Raw genomic sequence first — 19889 nt, forward strand, 5'->3', positions numbered from 1 at the left:
GGTAGCTTAGAAAGATGAAATTCCAATACGACATTTTGTTTACATTGCATATAAATGTCATTAGAGTCTTGTGTTCTTGCATGTAGAAAGTCACATAGGTCCCATTGGTATAAAAGTGTTTGGCAAGTTCCCAGTTGACACATTATGGGTGTCACAGAGTGATGTTACTGATCATGTTACCAACAACACCTAAGAGGACATCACATTGACTTGCATTCATTACCTGGATAATTAACCTAACTACTCCTGTCTAACCCTAACAGAAACTTTACCATTATCTTAATTTTTGATGTGTAAGTTGCCGCGTAACCTAATGCCATTTTAAATATCAGGATTAAGACATGGATACACGTTCTTTGCAGTCAGTGATGCAAAGCAGTTTGGAACCCGTGTACATCACCGAATGCTGAGTTTCAGACCTTGTGAAGTTTTATATTTACTTCAGTTGCTTCCTGTTTTTCACCTACAGTAAATGAAAACCATATTCAGCTGGTAATCAGGTGACTGCCATTAAAGAACTATTTTTTCCCGCCTGGATCCACCTGTATTGTAAAGTGGTTTTGAAGCGTTTGACTAAATCTGAGCAGAAAGTAAAACACCTCAGTGCACTATAGCGCATGTTAGCTATTAGTCTATAGAAATAGTGCCTACACTATTTTGAGTTCCCTCCCCAGACGCCTTAACGCCCACTCACATCCTGGGCCATCTGACCTCAGGAATTCGCATGATAAGGTGGGGCCAGGTTTCACAATGAGCTCACCCGAAACTCTGGCTGATTGTGACCCACACCCAGTTTCACACCTTGGCTCAGGTGATTAGAGGATCATCAGGGGGTTCTTTGTCCCTCTGTGGGGGGAAACTCCCACTAGGTTTAAATCTGGGACTCTCCACCATTTGACCTTAGAACTGAAGAAGCTTCTCGGATGAGAGGTGAAACGTCTTCAAGCAACTAAAGAAGTCCAGACGCTTTTCTTTGCAAGCTCCTTTGACTACTATGACCTGGATGACTGAGAACCTTCACAGACATACACTATTTGTCTTTTTCTTAAACACACTAATAATTCAGCAACACCCATATTTATAAAGCTCAGAAGATAAAAACAAATGCAACAACACATGTTATATTTCATTCATAAACCTCTTCAGAAATATAGCTTTTTATCTTGTTTTTTATTGCAGCCTTGCTCTCTGTAGACCAACAGCACCCAGTGCAGTGCTGGGAGAACAGTGAACATCCCAGCATTGATGAGAACAGCTCGCACAAGAATGTATACTGTTTATTTTGAACAGGGTTCATACTTCTATGGAGAAGCGTGCTGGCATCTTGAGAATTATAACACATTTTCACAACTTTTTGCAGCTCAGATAAGTCATTTGTCTGCTTGTCAAAAATCAGTATGTCTGCTGAGATGCCACGTTCAAAGTGAGGAATTACTATTTATTCTTGTGACTGACTCATTCTTTCTAAATCTGAGTGGTTATCTTTATTTATTTGGACATTTACATTAAGGTGCAAGGCACACTAGCAGAACTAAAGCACGCAGGGAGCACTGCTACTTATTTACACTTGTTTCCCCTGAATTTTGGATAATTAAAAGGCTCCGTGGTTTATCTGTGTTTTAGCTAATTGGCCACACAGTTTACAGTGAATTTCATTAGCAAAAGAAACCACTTCAGTTGGGGTGGCGGGGTGGGCCATGAGGGGCTTGGAGGAAGGTGGTGATTAAGAGAGGGAGCTTATTTGCAGCGAGGGGGGTGGGGTACTTTTGCTTTAAACATTATACGGAGCTACTCAGCGTGTTGCCACCAGCATGTTTTAACTAGAGCTGGGCGATAGAACGATAACGATATGTATCGCGATATAACTTTTACTCGATAGAGAAATTAAGCTATCGCGATAGACCTCGCCGCTCTTGTCCTCTTAAAAAAAAAAAAAAGGTCAGCCGATCCAAATTCAGTAGCGCAGAGCCGAACCAATCACAGCCGCAGCGTCACGTCGCGTGACTTGTTACGTACAGCACAAGTGCCAAGCCGCACGTGTGTTTGTTTGGGAAGCAGCCAGCGGGTAATGGAGCCAGCGCGTAATGGAGGAAATGAGTGTGCCGACTAGAAAAATCAACCGAGCGTGACCGAAGAGAAAACAGATGATGGTTCCAACGCCGGAGAGATTGTCGAACGGAAGAGCCATAGAAGTTCCGTAGTGTGAAGGTATTTCGGCTATTTCAAGTCTGACAAAAAACAGAGTAGCGTGCACTGTAAATTGTGCCGAAAGCAAGTCTGGAAATACAATAAACTGGTGCATGCGTCACACTGTGCGCCACGTTATTGTTTCGGTGAAATGAATTTCTACAATACTGTTACTGTTAATTCTACTCTCTGCAGTGTTTAAATGCTTACATATATACACACAGTTACTGTCCGTCCACACAGACGACTCTGTTCTGCTTCTATGCCCCAGCTTTGTTTACTTTTTCCCACCGAGGCTTCTAGACTTCTGATTGGCCAACATTTCTGCACGGATAGGAATCTAGCGCCACCTGCTGCTTTGGCATGTTCATAGCAGCGTTTTCCTTCATTTCTGCCTTTATGTGTGGACGGGATTATTTTTCAAAACGAAAACGGAAAATCTCCGTTTTCAAAAATACCCGTGTACGTGTGGACGTAGCCTCAGTCTCTGACTGGAAGCGCTGATTCGTCATTCGGCTTTTGTCAGACTAAAGTAACTGTTAAAACTGTTTGAAAAGCTCAGCTATACAACAAGGAGAGATTGAGAATTTCCTTTTAGTTCTCAGTTTATTTGATGTTGACAAAGGTTAGTCAGTTTTGTCTGTTCTTCTGTAAAACAAACTAAGATTTATTTTTAGAATTAATACTTTATTTCTAAGTGGAATTGACAATTTAGTCTGTTTCGTTTGTTCTATTTTGAAACTTAAACGCTTTAGCGGCTGCCTTTTGTGTAGTTTGCAATATTTGCCTTTATTTATCTGAAAAAGTCTCATGTTCCTTAAGTACATCTACCCTGTTGAACTTATTATGGGAAATAAATATTTAAAAACAAGCTGCTGATTATTTCACATTTTACTTGTGAGCAACGGCACATTTAAATCTTACAAATATAGTTATTTGGCTTATATCGTGATAGATATCGTTATCGCCTGAAATGAAAAAAACATATCGTGATATGAAAAAATCTCATATCGCCCAGCTCTAGTTTTAACCCAGTTTTATTTTACACAAACATACAGAAATAAACATGATGATTCTCTAATTAATCTGACTTACATACTGAAACACATAAAGGTGTAATGAACTGTGTTAACTTTTCCAAACAACACTTACACTGTCTAGCATAAAAACGCAAAAAATACACGCTAACAAAAAACAAAACAAGTGAGGGGTATTTCAAGCTCACCCTCTATAACAGAACAACTGCTTCACTAAGAGGCATTTATTAACCTTAAGTGTGTGGTGCTGATGCAGGGGATTTCTGCACCTGTGCAAAAACCTAGCCTGAAGCCAACAGAGTGTCCAACTGTTGCTGTTTTGACAGGGGCCATCCATAAACACACTGCGGTGAACTTCTTCCTTTGAAATGCGAACTAAATCAGACTGAAGACTAAGAGAACAACAAAAAGGAGGTACCTGTATAAATGCATCTGTCAGTTTGTATTAGAAGCTAGCCCCGGGACTGGAAAAAACAGTGTCTTGATTAGAGGACTAAACTGGTTTGAGAAACTCACACTATTATCTATGTGGGTCCAAATCCTAGGACTTCAGGCTCTCTAATCACCCAGAGGTGTCAATAACTACTGTAAATAAGTATTGCTGTTCAATCGTCACTTGTTCTTGTTGGGAAATTATCAAGAGAGGTGTGGATGTGGGAGGAATTCTACCAATTTGAATTATCTCATGATAGTTTGGCAAAATCCTTCCTACAGGGAAACAAATCCTTTTGATTTCTCTAAGACTCAGGAGTCCAGACTGATATCTAAACTCATCAGTATGACAATGCACTCCTCAAGACTCGACTATCTAAACTTTGGGGTAAAGTAAGACTATTTTCTTATTCAACTAATAACACAGCCATGTACAATAGCTTAAAGGCACACAGCTCTATTCACTTATCCTTGTGAAAGAATTCAAAAGACGTTTCACTGAGAAAACTCAGTCACTGTGTAAAAATGTGACACACGCAAAAACACAGATATAAAATACACTAAAGATTCCCCATAGTATAATATAAATAGCAGATTTTTAATTTCTTAGTCAGAGGACCATGTTATTTTTTTGTATGAAGACGCAACAGTGATGTTCTGTGATTATTGCACTCTGGGAAGTAAAAGGTTAAACTAAATATCAGTAGTTTGTGTTAAGTCATTGAATACAGTACACAGAGATGTACTGGGCATGTCAAGGTATTCATCAGGGTCCACTCTGGTCTCTCATCCTCCCCACCAAACCACCTCTCTACATCAATATTCTAGCATGCACAATCTCATCCTATTCTGTTTTATCATATTCAGCAGCAAAGTGCAGCGTGCATGTGTGTGCACATCATAGCGATAGCCTCTCTGGTGAAATAGGGCTCTCTGGGGGCTTGTGTCTCAACTCTACAGCCTTTGTGAGCCCCCATTACTTCTGACAGATAGAGATCACAAAACTGCTGAACAAACACCCCATTCAGTAATTAGCATACATTACAGTAATGGAAAGAGAAAAATGTATCAGTAAAGCCAAATGAAGTGCTTCCACCAAGTTAGTTCTGGCTTCTTAGTCTTCGTTTTCCTCTTTGTCCTATGATTGAGATCTGGTGGCCATTTGAATGCACTGAAGTCAGTGTTAAGCTCAAGAAAGAAGTTGATTTGATCTTTGTGTCATGTTACCCTGCTAGAAAAAAATGATGACATTATGGTCATAAGGGGATGCACATGATCAGCAACGACACTCAGGTAGGTGGTGGCATATTAAGGAATGATACCGGACGCTTAAATTCTCCCTTAAACTAGAGTAACAGAGGCAGGAGTTTACCAAAGCCAACAGGACCCAAGAGACAGTCCAGCACAAAGTAACAGGATGTAAGCTGCAAGCTGGGACAGCATAAACTGAGAGGCACAACCATGTAGCTTGAATAGTGTGCAGGAACATCTGTGCTGCATATGGACTAGAAGTCCCAAAGTACTAGAGGGAGACACCACAGAAGGTGGTCAAGAACATGGGCTGAAGTCCCATGAGACTTCAAGTTCCAGACTGACAAGCAGTTGCTGGCCAACCAAGCAGACACAGTGATGGTTGATAAAAAGCAGAGGACTGCAGTTGTGATAGATGTAGCAATTCCAGCTGACAGCAACATCAGAAAGAAGGCGCAAGAGAAAATTGAGAAGTACCAGAGCTGAAGAAACAACTGGAGCAGATGTGGAAGGTAAAAACCAAAGCCATTTCAGAGGTAATAGGACTATTAAGAGCTTTATCCCTCAAAATAGATGAGCAGCTCCAGCAGTCCAGTCCAGGCACAACATCAGAGGTCTTTTACTGGGAACAGCTAAGATATTGTGCAGACCCCTAAAACTCCCAGGTCTATGATAGAGGACCATTATTTCTATGTAACTTTGATTATACAGTCTCGAGCGGGGTATCATGTTGAAAAAGTCCATCTATTTACCTCTTTGTTTTACCTCTTTTTTTTATCAAGTTGTCACTACACTTTTTAAAACCCTGCATGGTTTTTTGCTAGTTAAAGATGAAAGACATACAGACTGGAACAGAAGCATATGTACTCACCTACACATCCAATGTAAATTACCTTCCCATTTTCTCTGCATCTCTCTCTAGCACACACACACAAACGGAGTCTGACTAATTCATCACAGTGCCCAGCCGTCAAGACAACAGAGCTTCACTTAACTTTTTCAGGGTTGCTCAAGCATCAAATGCATGACTTTTAGATGTTGTTGTTCTTCCATCTGTCATGCTTCAAGGAACCAACATCCTTTTCTTTAATCCCAGCATAAAGTTTAAAAAGGTATGTTTCCCTTGATTGTGCTATCTTATGTACAGCAAAGGAAATGTCAACCCCCAAAATACGGCCCTGTATTTCACACTGTCACTGTTCCAACACTCGGCATTAAAGTGCCCCCTAAGCTCATAGCAAACGCTGGTACTACAAACTTCAGTGATTCAAGCAGTCTCCACTTTCAATCTCTCCTTATGGTCCATATGCATGTGGATTCATTCCATCACAATGCTCATTTACACAAAACAGTCCAAGATCTGATATCTGAGGAGATTTAATGTGGTAGGAAAATCTGAGAAAAGAGCTAAATGAACACAGACGCACACAGACACATACAGGCAAAGGTTTCCCTCTGTATCAGACCCCCGAAATCAATTCTCGGAATGAACAGTGCAAAACGTAATTTACTTCGACGTCCTGATAATATGCACTGTGCTACAATAAAACAACATATATATATATTTTATAAATCCTAACATGTTAACACAAAAGAATGCATGAAATACTGAAAATCACATCCTTCTTTATTCTCCCAGTTATTCGGGAAGTAACTTTATAATCAACGATGAATACAACACTGCAAAATAAAATATAAAATATAACCATGTCATTGTTCCAACCTTTAGCAAAGTAAGACACAAAATCTGTTTTACTGCAGTAAATCTGTATGAGCGTCATTCCTAGGACCACAGCATGGCCAGGTAGGATGGGTAGGGGTGGGTGGGTGTGTGGGGTAGGGGTGATGTTTCAGGTCATGGCCAGCCAGTTTCTCTTTGCCATTCTCTGGGGAGGAACTCCAGACAGTGAAAAGGAACCATACTGCAGTACATCTACACTTCTCCATTTCCTCTCACTCAAGCCTCTAGTTCTCAACGGAGCCTGGGAATCAATACTGACATTGGGGGAAAGAGCAGCTTTCTTGCCTGCCTGCTCTGCTTCATATAGTAGCTGCCGCCAGGGAAGCCTCTGCATCAGTTTTTTCTTTTTTTAAATGTAAAAATGTAAATGTCCATCTCTGGTTTGAAGAGATTTTTAGGGACTATTGCTCTCGTCCCTCCAATTGTGCTGATTTAGCCTAAATAGATATCAGATAAAAGGAAGTAAAGATAATGTTATATGTTAACTTTTGTGTGAGCCCCTAGCATATGGAAACACCCACTCATGTTTTAAATTACTCGAGAGTAATCCTTTCTTTTCTTTATAACATTAGAGACAAACATAGGCTATCCTGCTGACTGCTTCACTGTGTTTTTCCCCATGAAAGGCACCTTAGCCTCAGGGTATTGACAACAGACTTGATTTTCACTATTGATCAAACCTATACAGTGAGAACCTTTCCTCTCAGAAAGGGCATTCAAGAAAGTGCAGAGACATGGCTAATTCAATTTGGGACTAGAGATGCTTGGGTGTAAGTGAAACACTCTGTTATCAAAACAGGAGAGGTGTCATGAGAAAAGAGTTCGTGGATGGCTGTGTGGAGAGGTTTGTGGTCGGCCAAAAGATGAAATCAGGAATAAGCGATAAGTTGGTGTGAGGGGCCAGAGTCCCTATTAGAGGTCCCCAGGGGACAGGCAGCAGTGGCAGAGTGAAGTAAAAATAGCCACAGGCATGATTTCACTCTTGGGACCCAGGGAGGACTGAAGAGGGAGATCTGATCAGCGTCTCACAGCAAGGCAGCCAGATCCATTCCCCAAGTTCCCTAGGGTGCCACCTATCACACCAAGTGACTTAAACTGCTTACCACAGCCAGGCTGAACACAAACAGCACACACCTTTGCCACTGCTCGCTACAAAATAGGACAAAGAATGTCCTAATATCGCTCAAAGCGAATGTTGTTAGGGAGCAAATTTACGTCCAAACCTGTGTATTGTCTTGGAATGAACACAATAAAAAAAGGATATAGACATCTTTTCCACAAACTTATCTTGTTCATCGGCTGTTTTGGGGAAGTTTTCGATGTCATTCTCAAGCCTCTGAATGTGCCGTTCCATGTTGGTCAAACTGCTTTTTAAGATCTCGGCGGACACTGTGGAAAAGTGAAAACACACACAATAAGCTGGTTAGTATCAACAGTTGAGCGGGCTCTTGCTCCATATAGGAGTAACCCATGATGAAAACAACACATCCCTGAAAACGTTAAACATTTAAACAAACATATCTACCGCAGAGGGAGACCGATGTGACATACTGACTCCACATAATCCATCTGCGTATGGCCTAGAAAAGTGAGCACGAGTGGTAATATGTGTGCACATTGGGTGTGTGTGCCTGTCTGCAGTGGCTCATTAATCAGTCTGTAATCACTGCTTGCAGAGTTGCTGTGGAATCCACTATATTCAGATCAGGCCTTTCAAGTAGAGACTTCAAACAGCATGCAGTGTCTTAGGGGATCAAATGGGACAGGAGCATGGATGCAGTGGCATGTTTAGGTTCCTGTAAAGGGTTTAGTTTTATTGACACACAAATTCCAGTTTGCTCAAACTGAACATATGTCATGTTGGTTAAATGGTATTGCCCAGTTTGAGAAAGGAAAGAAAAATAGGCTGATCAGAAAGCCAGTAACTAACTTTCTTTAATATCAGAGGAATGAGGAGATGGTATAAAGAGCACATGACTAAAAGTATCTCTGTTTATTTGTTTTTATTTAAGCTGGCTTTGAGCTTCCTGTACACTGTAAGCCCCGAGCCTTTTGAGAACTAAAAGAGAAACAGTTGACAAAAATACTGTACTGTATTGAGAAGAAACATCTTTGTATAGGAGTAGTTAGAAGTGAAGCTGGTAGTGAACCTACGTGAAAGAGGGTTCGTGGGTCAGCTAAACATGGGTTTATTTTACTTTCTGAGGATATGTAAGTTGAAGCTACATTCATAAAGTCACTGACTGGACTTGCACAACAGGAAAGGACACGAGGTCACAAGAACCTCTGGGATTCTTCATCTTAAGAGTGTCAGCTTTCATTCCAGTCTAGCTTTGATTTTTCACAATGTTGACTAAACACAAGCAGATGAAACTACCTACTCGGCAGAGTAACATGTATCCTGCTGATTAACAGGTCTTGCCAGCTGATATCTTATAGGTTATATGTTATTTGAATGGGCCATCCAGTTCTACTTTGCATGAACTCGTTATTATTTGTTTCAAGTACAGATTGAATACAACAACCCAGGACAACTTTTAATATTTGGCACCACTTTGACATCTGCTGAGTGTTTACATCCTTTTGTCTGTAACTGAAGAGAAACAGAAAGCTGTGGCAGGTCTCACTGACATAAGGGTCAACCTTGTCTTGCTTTACATCAGTTCCACAGCTCGAGTTTGTCCTCTCTCATTTTCTGACAATAAAATTGGATAGCAATATTTTGGATCGCATGCACTATACTGTCTGACACAAACACAAAGGGTATCTAAGCTGCATTTCCATTAGAACACACACCCATACACAGAAATTGCCTATTGTGATTGGTCTAGAAGCAATGCAGTGAGAGTGATGGGTGAGGTCACTGTCATTATTAGACTTTTCAGCTAGCTAGCTGGGTAGACTGGGAGACTCACAATCCCTCCTTCTCAATTCTGGTAGAACTGACTCCTGGGAATGACACTGAGAAGACCACACTATCACATAGTCTGTTTCTCGACTGATAGGGCCCCTGAGATCCACATGTGCTTGTCACTTTGATCTCAGACTTACTAATGGTGAAAAAGGAAAGCGAGCAGTGGACAGATGAAGCAAGAGGCAAAACAATTAAATTCACATCAAGCCACTGGGAATGCGTTTGTCATTTGTTATGGCTTATGATAGTTTTTTTGTGGATTGAGTGACAGTACTGACTAATGGCTTGGCTGAAAAACTGATCATAGGAACCAAGCATAGTGTTTTTTATGAGATCAGAGAGGGGTCATAGGAATTCAAAACAGAAACGTTAACATGGGAAGTAAACCAGATGGGAAACAAGTGAAACCCAGCTACATAACAGATTACTTGCATACATGCATTTAGCATTAAATTTGTAGCTGTAGGCCACTTTATACTTTTCATAAATTTGTATATGTAAGTAGAAAATCCAGCATTGATTCTTATGGGATGTCATTAGCTACAGTGATACCTTCTGTACGCTGAATACATGTTCCAAGTGGATGAGTGGAGAAATAAAGAGGGCAGGTAGGTATATATCATACACACAGAAGCGAGGGATGAGTGATGTGTGGCGATGTAGGAAGAAAAGAGAAAGTAAAGAAAAGACAAAAGCCATTTTAAAGCGATGCTCTAAGCTGTATGAATTACAGAGTGAGGGGAAAACTGCGAACGACATCCTTAATTTATTGACATGAGCTCGGTAAAACTGGCCATTGCGGCATTAGTCATTCCTCAGAACAAAAGGCAGACAAAACGTATTTCATCGTGTTTTGCCTTGTTTCCCTCAAATAAACTGCCAGGGAAAAATACTGTGTAGCGCACGATACCAAATCCACCGCTATAATGCGAAGATGTCAACCTTCTATTCAGTCATCTGTTGAGGGGAGCAATTTTCATTTTGATTTATTGACAAATAATACCAATCATTCAACTAATGCTCTTGCAATGCTGCCAAAAGTTACAAAGGAAATAGAGATTTATTTTGAACATCGCTGCCAACGCAGCATAAAAGATAAAGTTTTAAATAATCTAAAGACTTATGAAAACAAAGACAAATGCAACATAAATCCTTAAGAGAAGGTCATTGATAAATACATTTATTCCTTTAGCAAAGTAAGTGTATGTTGGAGAGGATATGACACAGGGAAAAGGGACACACAGAAAGGATGCACAAACACAGACTGCATAAAAGCATTTTTCAATTTTATATGTTGATTAGGTTTAAAAATGATCTCTTAATTAAAATATATCTCAAAAACTAATGACAATCCGGTTGTTCAGTCTGACGTCACTAGCCGTGTCTGGGCCTAAACTCCGCTGCAGGTCCATATATCAAACGATCACTATGGCATTACTGAGAGTTGAAAAACTGTCTAAAGTCTTTCATCTTTAATAAAATGATCAGCGTTCTGCTCTACCAGGTGTAACAATTGAGTTTAACTAACAGGCATCCATGAAAACGGAATTTATGACATTTAACGGAGTTAGAAGTTAGCAGGAGGTTAGCTCGCTAGCTTCTATCTAAATACAATATAGCATGTCCTGACTGCGGGGTTTTGGAAACAAATTAAAACGTACAGCTCTGCTATCACTTCCAGCATAAATGAAGACAGAAAACTGAACAGCAGTGACGTTTGTAGGGTTACTGAAGTTTGGCTAGCTGGTATATAATGATGTGCTACGTGACCGCTAGCGACACAGCTATGTTAGCATAATATAAACAAGCTAACTTTTTTTCCACTCGATAAAAGTTAACGTGAGTGTTCTCGGTGGTCAGGAACAAATGTAATCGCATGGCAGGATGCTGTAAAAGGACCAAACTTCAGCCAGGAGAATAACTGAGATAATCCATCCACAATACGAGGTTAGTCATTCATATACTGCTGCATGGGCTGGGCTGTAGTTACATCCTAAGGTTTTAAAAACTGAGCTTAAATAAATGATTAACGGTAATAAAAGCCGAGGGAGGTCAACAGTGATCACTGACTGTTTTAGGAGCTTTTTGAGATTAAATAGAAGAAAATACAAAACATTAAACATGTTAACAACACAAAAGCCATATTAAACGCAGACTACTTTAGACCTGGAAGTAGGATTCGTCACGTCATCACTTAATAATCGGATGAGTATAAAACACTAAAAAGTCAAATGTTATATTGGATCAATTTAACTGAAATTCATGTTGCAGGGAGGAATGAAAGTTTAAAAAAAAATGGGTGCCTTTCTTTACAGTGACAGCCGAAGCTATTCTCATTTGAATCAACTTGTTTTTCCATTGCATTAATTCTCTGTGAATATTTGAAATCTGCAAGTCTAAGAGGTACAGTAGTGGCTAGTATAATAGCACTTCATATGTGGAAAAATATTCCAGCCTCTGGAGATTATAGGCGTTAAATTCTTCGAGAATCCAAAACAGTTTTAGGCACGCTTGCATTTTTACCCACGCAAAGCTCTCACCATTTCATTGACTATGCAACATGTAAAGACAGGATGACCTTCAGTAAACTCTTCACATGACCAGCTACACATAATATGTGCTGAAAGGTATATTCATCGCATCAGAGTAAAATTGGTTATTGATCAGCGCAATACTACCAGTCAAGACAATGACTGATTGTGTGTGTTTCTAAGTAGGTGTTGTACACATTAGTGCTACTTCAAATACCTCTACTTTAACATGACAAAGAATTTTCCTTTATCTTTTTCTTTAGTCTCGGTGGCACCTGAAAGCAAATAAGAGATGAAGTGGGAGACAGACTATTGTACAGCAGAGGAAAGCTACAAGAGGATAAACACAACTGCATGTGTTTCCTTTTCAGGAGGAATCAAAGCAGCTCAGGTTGCAGTACTGAAAGTGATAGTGTTGCTGTGACAACATAGTCACATTGTTCTTTCTGATTACCTTGAATCATGTACTCCTAAAAACAGCAGGCAGGTGAAAGCCGCAAATGAGTAAATTTAATGGACAGCATAAAGTTGGAGCTCAGGATTACCTGTAAATATTAGGGTACAATTTGAAACCATTGGAAATGATAATCTACCTTTGGTATGGTTTCCCGTTGTTTACTAGAACAAAAGATAGCTTCTTTAGTGATCTATTCATGTGTGAACAATTAAAACACCAGTTTGTTGAATTATTTAGATGCATCGTATGGATAAACGATATTATTACTTTCACTCAGAGGGCAGGAAGTAGCACAGTGTGCAAAAATAGTCACAGCTGTAATTTTCCATCAATCTTACACTAATTGTTTGCACATAAAAGGATGAAACCTTCTTGCTTTTGCTCTATTTCCTCTTTTAATTTGCATTTTCCTTAAAGCATTCATGCAGAAAAACTGTTACCATAATGAAGGATTTGTTTGCCTGATTGTAATTGATGACCCCCTGAAGAGTAAAATCAGAAGGTTTAAATTCGTAACGGTTAATCTGTAAATCCTTGCTATGATCACTTCTGAACAGAGGCCTCAGATGTTAAGCCTGGAGTCGCTACAACCACCACTCTCTCCCCATCCTGGAAAAAAACACAGCTAAATTTTGCAGTGTCACCATATCCAATATTCTTAAGCTACCAGATCAATCAAAATTAGAGAAGGAGAGATATGAACGTTAAACCAAGAAGAATAAAACATGACTGCATAATTTTTTAATTATGACATTTGAATGGAAGTATGGGCTGCAGCCAATCGGAAACGTACAGCCAGGCACCAAAAAACACACACTTTACTGTTCCTCCCGATCTAGAAGCAGGGCTTGTTTGCAATGGGGGTCATGTCTATGAGACTTTATTGCTTTTGGCAGCCATCAGAGCTACAGCCCAGTGCCAGATCTCTGGAGGAATTACAAATGGAGTCAATTACAATATATTTTGATGCATGGGAAAGTTTAGACATTTGACCTGGGGTGATGACAATTCCCTGGGAAGTGCTGAAGAAATCAGTCAGGGTGATGTGTTGCTGCTATATGTAAGTCTATGCCCTCTGCAATAAAAAGAATGAGGATCTCAAAGGGGTACAATGGTTTACCTCTTCTCTCCTGACAGCCAGCAACCTAAATGCACCTGAAGATGGTAATTTCTCTTTGTCAACACGTGTTTTTCTTTGATATTGTTATGATACGTTTCTTGTGACATGCCAACAACAGAAAATTATGAGTTAGGAATATACAGCTGGACGGTTAGGGTAACTGATTTTAAGGCAAGGTGTATGAAAAACACCAATGGAAGCTGAGTTACCGTAGCTTGAAGAGGCAAGCATGTGTTCCATCTTTCATGCATGTTTGCACTCATGTTAGGCTGACTAGGTTATCCAAATAAGTGTGCTGTTGGGTAAGTAGCAGAATAAGTAAAACCTCAGCTATGTTCTCATGCTGATGCTTCAGTCACACTTACAAGTACAACTACTAATTAATTACAATAACAAATGCCTGAATGCCTTTTAAAGTATGTATTTATGCCACAATTCATCACAATACCACAGTTTGGCTGACGCTGAATTGGAAGCACACACACAAAAGGAAATGCACACATGTATAACTTCAAAATAATAATGAAGGAAATGACTAACTTAAAATACATCAAACAGGACTGCATTCACAGTAAGATGGATATGGATATGACTTGGTGTGGCATACCAAGTCATCATGATAGCCTGCAGAGGTTGAGTCTTGCCTCTAACCTCATTCACAACTTCAAAGTTGCACCTTATCACATGGCTAAAGGTAATTCACCTGACACCTCTAAAGGGAAACACTTAACTTGCTATTTCTACATCCAAGACACCAAAACCTTACTTCAGTTATTAACTGACCTGAAATCTATAAATATATTTCTTCACAGCAATGCACTATAGTTCAGAATCAGAGAACTTTTGCAAAAAAAATGAAAGAAAGAAAAAAGAAGAGAGAGCTGGAAAAAAAAACTTAGGGAAAGAAAAAAACAGATTCAAACTGAACCAACAACAAAATCCCAGCTTTTAAATATTTAACACTGAATATAACAATGTCAATTAATATGCAGTAGCTGCAAGCACCAATTACCAGGGCGTATGCCCAAGGGTGTGTTCGTGCTCGTGCGCCCCTGAACACACATCTTCTAATACAGTTAATCTTAAAAGAAAGATCAACTGCATCAGCACAAGAGCAAAGGAAAACTGCTGGATTCTAGTAAATATGTGATACACTACACATGATGCAAGAAGTACAAAATATGCTTTGTGCCGAGTTCAGGTTAACACTTTTTTCAATTGCAATAAAAATATGTCTGATTTCTACATATAGTAATAGTAATAATCTGTGGGACAATATTGCTGCTATTTAACTAGTTTACATTCAGTCTTATCAAAGGTTTTGCTTGAGTCTAGACTAAGAAAGGCCAACTGCTGTGGGAACACTAGAATGAGAAGAGGATAAATTGTGGGAGAGGGTCATGAACTTGACTGATATTTTTCTATTATTTATCTAAGAAAACCTGTCAGTGACATCCCATCATGATCTACAGTTCACCGGTGCATATTCACAGAAGAGAAGCGACTTTTTAAAATGAGATTTTTTTTCTTTCTATTACTTAAAAATTGAAGATGGCAAAAATGTATACTAATTATAACCTACCGTAATTTCTTCTCAGTTTACTCCAGAGGGACAGGTGGAAGTGTTATGAATTTTCAGCAAAACAACAATGATGAGGAGGAGAAGAAAAAGACAAAATAAAGGAAAAGAAACAAAAACAGTTCTTAGTTTTCCTATTGTTTTTTAAATTAATGTTAGTCACTCTTACTTCTCTTCTTTACTCAGTTTCTCTGGCCTCTGTTCTCCTCCCATTTGTAGCGCAAGAGCTCCCTCTGGGAGAGCCACACAGATCAAAGTCTGTAGTTGGGCATATTTACACAAATCTTAATAAAGATGGCTGATATAAATATACAGCATGTCTATCAGGTACAGTAAGAAGTTTAACTACTTTCTCTGCAGTAGTTAAACAAATATACGTAATAGATAAAACTTTTACTTGTATCAGTTAAACCAATCCTGGGATTTTTTTAAAGCAATATTTTCTCATGAAGATAGAAATGGATTATTGCAGTGCCTAAAACTGTTAATCTAATATGGCCCCCTTAAAACTAAATGTATGTACTGAAAAAAATATCTTCAGAGACTAAAATCTAACACTGATGACCATAAATGCATCTCTTCAAATTTAATATGTATGCATTACATGAGGTGATTTTTTTTTTTTATGACAAAACAAAATGTGCCTGATGTGTACTTAGTGAGAGCTTTTCAGACATAAATTCACTGTATGTATGGCTGAAGATCCACGTTCTACCTTTAATTCAGAGATAAATGTCATCAGTCTTTTGTAGATTTTTTAATAAAGAAAAATGTGTTTGTGCATTTGTGATGGTGTATGACTCATAAGAACTGTGTAGGGTGGACGATGACTCAAATCTGTGTTGGCCTCCCCATTTTCCTTTTTGCTGATAAAGTTCTTCCAGTGTTCTTCCACAACACTGGATTTATTGATCATGACATGTTGTTGTTATTGTCTAACTTGTCTATGACTCTGTTAAACATTTATTTTGCAATGGTTACAAAAATAGAGATGTTGATAGATAACTAAACTCCCAGCATATCTGCATTTAAAGGAAAATTCCCGTCTAGTTTGGTGATAGATCTCACTTCAGGCTCTCAGTGAAGTTCTTCAGTCCAGTATTAAAATGTCACCCTTTAATCATTCTGTGTTTGTCACCATCCACACAGACAGCAATCCTTTGCATTATCCAAGTATAGCTCTGTAAACGGTCATAATCACATTGTCATCCCTGATTTAGATTTAAATTATGTATTCATTTCAGGAGAAAAGACAGCCAGGCTGTTTTTGATTGGCCTTAAACTAAGTAGCCATAGTGACGAGATATCTGTTAAACGTTAGGTCACCTCCAGTTAGCAAACAGATTTTATCTTCCAGTGCGGATGACTGGTTAAGGTGGTTCCTTAACAACAGGAGGAGGACGTGGAGGTAACTGAATGTCTTAAATATGCTAACTCACTAGAAGCCGTGGAGCTGTGTACAAGGTATTTGGCAGTGGAAGCAGGAATACATTTTAAATTATTCAGTTTAAGGTGCAGTCCTCATTCTTAATGCAGCAACCTTTGCAGGTTGGATTTAAACCTAATCTTTGCAACTCATACTTGTGCGTTTTGGGTAGCAGTGGAAATTGATTGATAGTTCTTTTCAAAATCTTGAGTGGTGTTTTGGGGTGCAGCCTTTTGACAGTTCTTCCTGGAAAAGGAAAGAAAAAAAGCACCTTCCACACTTTGTTCTAAGGCTCTCCCAACATATTCACTTGCTTCATACATGCTAAAAGCCCAGGGGGCTTGGGAAGTGTAAGCAGTTCAACTTTCCTCTTAGACCTCTGTTGCTATTTTTTAAAAGGTTATTATTTTTTCTCCAATAGCACAAAAAATATCCAGCCTATCTTTACTTTAATGCAGGTCAAATCGTGGAAACGATGGATTACACTTATAAATACATTAATGCTGCGTGCTATGTAATCAATGGGCAAGCCTGACAAAATGTGGAAACATTTTCTGGTAGAAAATTTTTAATTTCTTTTTAAACTCATAAATGCTCGAAACCCTCCTTTTTTCTAATATAGTTTTGTTACCAGCTGCTTGTTCCACTTCTGCATGTAATTTTATTGTGACCTACATGTGGCTACCAAAATTAGGATTTCCTATGTCCCTATATCACACTAATAAAGTAGACTCAGTAAGATTCATAACCCTTACATGATGAGAAAGGTCAGATCAATTCCAGCACAATCCACATTTGTCTTCATTTAGAAGTCACCATATAAAGAGAACGTATGATCCCTTTAGAAACACATGTTTAAACCGTAGAATCATTAAGTATTTAAACAGGGTTGTATTCAGTATTCATTTGGCTGGAGTGTTGACATGTCTTTTGTTTTTCATTCAGGAGACGAGACTTGGTACGCACGATTGCCGAGCCATAAACATAGTCCCTTTCCACCTCAGGCAATCCTTAAACTCATCAGCAGGGTAATGAGACTTTTGAGCTACGAGATGAATTAACTGGCTATTTGTCTTGTTTTTACCCACCACATGCAGAGTAGTTGAATATAGCATGGGGAGCAATCCCGGACTGTGATATATGTGGCAGGACAAACTGACACATAGCTGAGTTTAAGAAAATTGACTGGGTTTCCTGCAACAATGTGAAACAATTAGTCTCTTGCATTAGTCAATGTAATAGAAAAAGGACCTTGAAAGCCACTTCAGTACTGAAAGTTTGAATATAAAGCCTGCATGCACACACAGAGTAAAATATAAATTGAAATAAAGGAGACCTTTTAATAGTGGAGAGAAATCTTAAGTCAGTACCATAATCCTTTACATATAGTGCTTCTAACATTGGCTTGCTGTCCAACTAAATTCAATGGATGGGACTGTGAGTGGAAACCCAAAGAAGGCTCATGTTTTAGACGCTGCACTTGTTACATAAACTTGTTTGTCTTTGCAGAGAGGGGTGGGATGACTGCTCCTTTATGTTAGAGCTATAACACAATGCAGGAAGCTGCCACAGTTTAATGTGTTCCAAACATTGGTGTATTGGTGTTCTGTAAATGAGAGGCAAAATGTAAAGAACTTTACTCTTTCATGTAAAATACTATCTATTGACCACATCTGGTATAAACTGGTGACTTCATGTCAAGTGAAGAAGACACACTGTAATCTAAAACCTTTGCAGATGGCAACCACTACCAATTTAATTGAACATTTTATCCTTAAGGAAGAGCTTTTTATTGATAACAAGTGAGAACAAGTGAAGTAAAACCAAGTAAATAAAGGCCCCCAAAAGAATAACCAAGCCATGAGATCCCTTTAATGTAGGGGCCAATTATTAAGGTAATTAATACAATTTCCTTGGTCTACATCACACATGCCTTCGCCAATTTGTACACTAGTCCATTTCACTTCTTTCTATATAACCAATGTAGCCAACTTTTGAACCAATATAATCTGCAAGTGTCTTTTTAAAGACAGATGCACTGCAACACTACAGCAATGTCTTTCAGTCAGCTAAAGAAGAGATTCTTATTGAAATCACTCTTTCTATTTGCAAAGATTCTGTAGGAATTATTAAATCAGTTAACCATTTATTCTGGGACGCAATGCATAGATAAACAAAATGATAATCACATAACAAATAAATATGTTAAAGGGTATTTTAAGTGATTGTAGTTGCAGAGGTTATATAGTTATTATATCTGTATCTATATATAGTTAAAGAGTGGACTGCTACAAGTGCCAAAAGACTACCAACAACACAATGGACCTAAAATTGCAAAAGATATACAATACTGGGGTGTTTCTGCTGTTATCTAGTAGCCCACAGCAGCCTCACTGTGCTTTCCCATTTACCCATTACTTACGGGGGGTTTGTAGCTTGCAGCCAGTCACCCTATTGTAATAACCAACAGCTTTAGGCTTTGCTAAAAGCTGTTGTTGCTCTAGATGCACGCTAGACACTCCATGAATATAGGTCACCAGTTAAATGAAATTTTAACCTTCTAAGTATCATAAATGTGTCTGTAAAATATGTCCTGGGGGAATTATTATAATAAAATGATTCCAGTCACAGGAGGGAGAACGTTTTTCTGCAGGCAAATTTCAAGCGGACTTTCCCTCCTTCTTGGTTTTAAACTTCATTTAGACAATGCCTCATCTGATTTGAACTGTGAATAGCAAGTCAAATTAAAATAAAATGTCACTCCTGTAATTGGGGTCCTGCTGTGTAATCAAAAAGTGCTCATGCTCAAGATGCATATGCAAAAACTCTCCATTCATAGTTTTGCAGCCACACGTAATTAAAATATAGACAACCATGAATGTACCCTTCTCAAGTTCATACAGCTGAAGTGACAGAGTAAGGTAACAGCCGGCAACAATAACTTGCTCATATCTTGGTAAAGCATAGGGCATTGGCCTTTGGAAGCTTTTTGGCTATCTCACAATTTTAAAGGAAGCAGCTAAATATTAAATAAATATTAATAGGGTCCTTTATTGCCTAAGCTTGACTTTTCCATAAAATTTCATTACATTAGGTCGGGTAATTTGTTGTTATTCTGGTGACAAGTACCAAGCAGCATAAGATAACACACGATGGCAGACGAACAAATGTGAACACAGAGGACCAGCATCACCTTTACAAATGATGTTATAAA

The 19889-nt window shown here is 38.8% G+C and overlaps 1 protein-coding gene across 7 annotated transcripts in view; it reads right to left on the reverse strand.

Annotated features, from left to right (window-relative positions):
* Positions 1–19889, reverse strand: part of diaph2 (diaphanous-related formin 2) — a 378450-nt gene that overhangs the window by 106143 nt on the left and 252418 nt on the right. For all 7 annotated transcript variants that reach the window (XM_085363442.1, XM_085363427.1, XM_085363433.1 and 4 more), the window contains one exon: positions 7913–8037. In XM_085363442.1, the coding sequence (XP_085219568.1) occupies positions 7913–8037 (125 nt within the window). The remainder of the gene's footprint in view (positions 1–7912; positions 8038–19889) is intronic.

This window comes from Diplotaxodon limnothrissa, linkage group LG2 (assembly GCF_057381915.1).
Source record: "Diplotaxodon limnothrissa isolate DT_005_m linkage group LG2, D_limnothrissa_male_GT1.1, whole genome shotgun sequence".
Taxonomy (NCBI): domain Eukaryota; kingdom Metazoa; phylum Chordata; class Actinopteri; order Cichliformes; family Cichlidae; genus Diplotaxodon; species Diplotaxodon limnothrissa.